The sequence below is a fragment of the Otolemur garnettii genome, unplaced genomic scaffold, assembly GCF_000181295.1.
Source record: "Otolemur garnettii isolate 467f Iridium unplaced genomic scaffold, OtoGar3 scaffold00097, whole genome shotgun sequence".
NCBI classification, from domain to species: Eukaryota; Metazoa; Chordata; class Mammalia; order Primates; family Galagidae; genus Otolemur; species Otolemur garnettii.
Window position 1 is genome coordinate 430358 of NW_003852492.1, and position 5125 is coordinate 435482.

General features: G+C 50.3%; 1 protein-coding gene across 1 annotated transcript in view; it reads left to right on the top strand.

The window, feature by feature from the left end:
• The window catches only part of FOXRED1 (FAD dependent oxidoreductase domain containing 1), a 9083-nt gene extending 4770 nt beyond the window's left edge, over positions 1–4313 (top strand). The window contains exons 5-11 of the mRNA XM_003795926.3: positions 1571–1665; positions 1936–2037; positions 2379–2455; positions 2635–2795; positions 2940–3069; positions 3307–3411; positions 3663–4313. Coding sequence (XP_003795974.1) covers positions 1571–1665; positions 1936–2037; positions 2379–2455; positions 2635–2795; positions 2940–3069; positions 3307–3411; positions 3663–3917 — 925 coding nt within the window. The 3' untranslated portion in view covers positions 3918–4313. The remainder of the gene's footprint in view (positions 1–1570; positions 1666–1935; positions 2038–2378; positions 2456–2634; positions 2796–2939; positions 3070–3306; positions 3412–3662) is intronic.
• The last annotated feature ends 812 nt before the right edge of the window (positions 4314–5125 follow it).

A 5125-nucleotide genomic window follows, 5' to 3' on the forward strand; every position in this document is an offset into this window, starting at 1 on the left:
AAAAAAAAAAAAAAAAAAAAAAAGAAAACAGACGCAGGCCTCAAGACCTTGTGGGGAGTGCTGTATCACAGGATAAAATGCTGCCACAGTGATGCCTGAATTTTCCAGATCATAAGAACCACCTAGGACACTCTAGACCTAATAAACCGGAATATCTAGGGAGGGACCCAGGAATCTAGGCTTTTAACAAGCACCCTTTTAAGTCATCATGCACTTTCTGTAAAGGGTCCTTTGGGGTTTGCTGGCCATTGCATTTCTGTCATGGCCACTTGGCTCTGCAGCTGCAACACAGAAGCAGCTGTAGACATAGGTATAAAGGAGTGAATGTGGCTCACTCACAAAAATAGGCACCAGGCCCAGGCGCAGTGGCTCGCGCCGTCATCCCAGCACTGTAGGAGGCTGAGGAGGGAGAATCACTGGAGCTCAGGAGTTGAGACCCCGACTCATGAAAAAAATGGAAAAACCCAGCCGGGCGCCATGGCAAGTGCCTATAACCCCAGCAGCTTCAGGAGACTGAGGCAGCAGGATGCCCATAAGCCAGAGTCTCAGGTTGCAGTGACCTACTAAGATACTGTACTCTGCTCAGAGGCACAGGGTAGGACTCTGTCTCAACAAAAAAAATAGGCACCAAGTCGGATTTGTCAACCCCTGCCGTGAGATTATCACGATCAGCCAAGGGTGGGTATGTTTGTGGTATAAATACTCAAGTCACTCAATTACATCAGGTTATATTTCCTAAGTGCTTTATAGACATTAATTTATTGAATCACTAGGACATCCCCGTTTGGGAATCAGGCATAGGCACTCATAAAGAGGGGGGTGATACCAGGCTTTGATTCAAACTGGGCAGTTGTAGAGTGTTATTGTAGCACCTACAGTATGCTACCTTTGGGGACAGTGTCCCAGAGGTTTATTAAGAGGTGTTAAAACCTACAGTGTGCTATAGGCTTTGGCACTGATGGCAAGATTGTATGAGGAGGTAGAGGGCAAGGCCATTCTGGGCAGAGATGGAAAGAACAGGTTACCCTCGGTTTCAAGAAAGGACATGGAGGCTGGGTGCAGTGGCTCATGCCTGTAACCCCAGCACTCTGGGAGGCTGAAATGGGTGAATTGCTTGAGTTCATGAGTTTGACACCAGCCTGAGCAAGGGCAAAACCCCGTCTCTAAAAATTAGCTGGGTATTATGGCAGGCACCTGTTAGTCCCAGCTACTTGGGAGGCTGAGGCAAGAGGATCACTTAAGCCCAAGAGTTTGAGGTTGCTGTGAGCTATGGTGTCTTTGCACTCGCCTTCAGTAGAAGGCGACAAAGTGAAACTCTATCTTGAAAAAAAGAAAGAAAGGCCATGGAATAGATAGTGGGTGACAAGGAGTGTGGCGTGCTAAAGGGAGACAGCCAGCAGGAAAGGAAAGAGGATGCTGAGGAGCCTTGACCAGGAGGCTTGGTCCTCACCCACTCAGCAGTGGCAAAGTTGGGGACAGACAAGTGAAGTGAGCAAGCTGACTTCACTGTGGAGTTCACCCCCTGCACACACACCTTCTCTAACATACAAAGCCCACACACTTCTTTCAGGCAGGAAGGAGCCAAAGTTTGTCTGATGTCTCCTGAGCAGCTGCGGAACAAATTTCCCTGGATAAACACAGAGGGAGTGGCTTTGGCATCTTACGGTGAGGCTTGCTTGCAGAGGGGACAGCTTTTTTCCCTAAAGATGGAGAATGAGGGCTGCCTCAGGTTAGAAGCCAGGCGGAGGGAGAAAGGCCTCCCTGCACAGCAGGCCCTACCCCAGAACTAGTTGGTTCTGTCCTTCAGTAGGATTTGGCTGAGATGACCTTCTCTTGACTTACAAGCCCTAGAAAGGAGTTGGGAGGGTGCAGAAAATACAATAGGAGAGTAGGGGTCCTAGTCCCTCTTCATGAATTCTCATTTTCTCATCACAGGAATGGAGAATGAAGGTTGGTTTGACCCGTGGTGTCTGCTTCAGGGGCTGAGGCGAAAAGTCCAGTCCATGGGAGTATTTTTCTGCCAGGGAGAAGTGACACGTAAGTCTGAGGTCCTGTGCCCACTGCTTTTCCTTTAGCAACCAGAGCCTAGGCCTAGAGAACAGGGGCGTCTTCTCACTCACGAGCTAGGTGAGGGCTGGTGGGGAGGGGACCTCTTGTGGAGGCCTCCACATCCTATCTCCTGCTCCTCACTGGCTACTTTGTGCCTGTGGCCTGCCTGACAGTTCCTCTTGCATCCTGGTTGCCTGATCTCTGGTTTCTTTGGGGCCTATAAGAAAGTTCCCTTTCTTACAGCTCACTTTCCTTATGAAACCAATGGAATCCCTATTCCTTTCCCCTGTAAGGCCTCTGAAGCTTATTTTTTAATTTCTTCCCTGCAGGTTTCATCTCTTCATCTAGCTCCATGAAGAACACAAGTGGGGAGGAGGTGAACTTGAAAAGGATTTATGAAGTCCATGTAAGTTCCTAGTGCAGAGAAGTCCCTCAGCAGAGTAGAGGGGCAGGAAGGGCAATGAATCTCCTGTCAGTCTTCTGCCCACTCCCAGGGTGGGTGAACTAAGACTCAGGAAGAAGTGTGCCCCTCAGGTGCTCAAGTGTAGCCCAGACCCTCACTCCCTCAATCTCTGGTGCCCGCAGGTGAAGATGGACCACAGCCTGGAGTACCAGCCTGTGGAGTGCGCCCTGGTGATCAATGCAGCAGGAGCCTGGTCTGGGCAAATAGCAGAGCTGGCTGGGATTGGGAAGGGGCCGCTTGGTACCCTTCAGGGCACCAAGCTACCTGTGGAGCCCAGGAAAAGGTAACTTCTTTCAGGGCAGCTAAGGCTGGTGGGAGGAGGAGGGAAGAAATGATAACAAGATTAATCGCATGTGTGCATGGATGAGGGGAGGGGATTCGTGGCTGAGCTGTTGTTGCACTTTCCTCACCCCCCTGGTTATGACAGGTATGTGTATTTATGGCACTGCCCCCAGGGACCAGGCCTGGAGGCTCCGCTGGTTTCAGACAGCAGTGGAGCCTACTTCCGCCGGGAAGGATTAGGCAACAACTACATAGGTGGCCGTAGCCCCACTGAGGTAAGTTGAGTGGGGTCGAACATGCTGAAGAGAGACAGAGGCCATTTACCATCAAAGAATCAGGCTTTTTTGGAGGGTTGCATGCTATGTTAGTGATATTGCAGCCCCCTTCAGGTTTGAATTGGGGCCATTTCTCCCCATTCCCTGCCTACCAAGGGGATTGACTAAAGAGGTCAGTGAGGTCTAGGTCTGCCCTGTGTCCCAGGCAATGTAAGCCTGTTCTGCTTCTCACCCCAGGAGGAGGAGCCAGATCCAAAGAACCTGGAAGTGGACCATGGTTTCTTCCAAGACAAAGTGTGGCCCCCTTTGGCCCAGAGGGTACCAGCTTTTGAGACTCTGAAGGTAACTATCAGAGAGGGGGTTTTCCATTTCTTTTTTTTTTTTTTTAACTTTCCTATTTATTTCCCCCTGGGACCCTTCCACCTACTGTATTCCCTCCACCACTTCAGCTGCTAAGGAATCTCTTGAACTTGTCCCATCCAATGGACTCCTCAGCAGCTGGGAGAGGGTACTTTGTGCTGATCTCTGACCAGGAGTGAAGATGGAGTGTGTCTGCAACCTTCCCAATAACCCCGGTGTCTGTGTCCCCGCAGGTTCGCAGTGCCTGGGCTGGCTACTATGACTATAACACCTTTGACCAGAATGGCGTGGTGGGCCCCCACCCCCTTGTGATGAATATGTACTTTGCTACAGGCTTCAGTGGCCACGGGCTCCAGCAGGCCCCTGGTGTGGGGCGAGCTGTAGCAGAGATGGTGCTGGAAGGCCACTTCCAGACCATCGACTTGAGCTCCTTCTTCTTCAGCCGCTTTTACTTGGGAGAGAAGATCCAGGAGCACATCATCATCTGAGCCTACAGGCTCTGCACGCCAGTGGGCTTGTGTCCCCAACACCTTTGGCCCACTCTCTGGCTGCTTTCACAATCCTCATTGCTGCTCAGGGCCTTTCTAGCACTATGCCAGGCTCTCCTCCGTCAGGCATGCTCAAGGCCTATTCTTCCCTGCCATCATCTCCTCTGGGAAAGGCCCAGCCTAACAGGAAATCATGTGGCAGGACCCCATGACCTGTGCCATGGCTGATACCACCCAAAAAGGCAGTCCCAAGCACCCTGGCCCAGGACCAGCTCCTTCCTGGTACTGACCAGGAAAGACTGCCTCTGACCCTCTTGGCAGACCCAAGCAGAGCCCAGATTTATTGACTTGTCTATTTACCCAGTCATCAATTAGTAAATGTGATTAACTCCTTCCCTCCTGTTTTCTGTCCCTTCTAATTTTCATCTTGCAGCAAGAGCTTTTGAAGTACCTGCTAACCTTTGGTAGCAGGAGTGTAGAAACACAGTGTCCTCCCAAGAGCTTTCTTAGAGCCTAGGTGGTAGGCATCTTATTTACAAGCTAGTGCCTCCTGACCCTGATTTCCTGCAAGGAGTTTGGTTGCAGAAGGAAAAGATAGGTTCATTCATCTGTTCTACCAACATCTATTCAGCCCTAAATCTTAGCCAAGCTCAGGGCCACATATGAGATAAATCAGCAAGGAGAACATACACATGTCTTGGCTGGAACCTCTGGGATTGTGTCCTGCCCCTTGCCCAAGATCAGATACAGTGTGAACCCTGCAGTTTTGGGCTCAGCACAGGTCACATTCACCTCATCCAGGATGGGGCTAGGGCATGGGAAGGGGGTTTCTCCATGAAGCTTGTCGGAGAAGTTGGCCTCTGAACTGATCCTAAAGGATGGGTTGTTTAATAAAGTGAATGCAAGGTGTCCAGGAAAGGATCCAGGTTGAATGCAAATCATACACAAAGGCCTAGAGGCAAGAATTAACAAGATTCAGGGGGTTTGTCCTAGTTCAGCTGCTAAGACAAAGTATCTCAGACTGGGTAATTCATAATAGAGATGTTCAGGGTAGCACCTGTGGCTCAAAGAGTAGGGTGCCAGCCCCATATACCAGAGGTGGTGGGTTCAAACCCAGTCCTGGCCAAAAACTGCAAAAAAAAAAAAAAAAAATCGAGATGTTCATAGTCCTAAAGGTTGGGAGTCCAAAAGCAAGGCACCAGCAGATC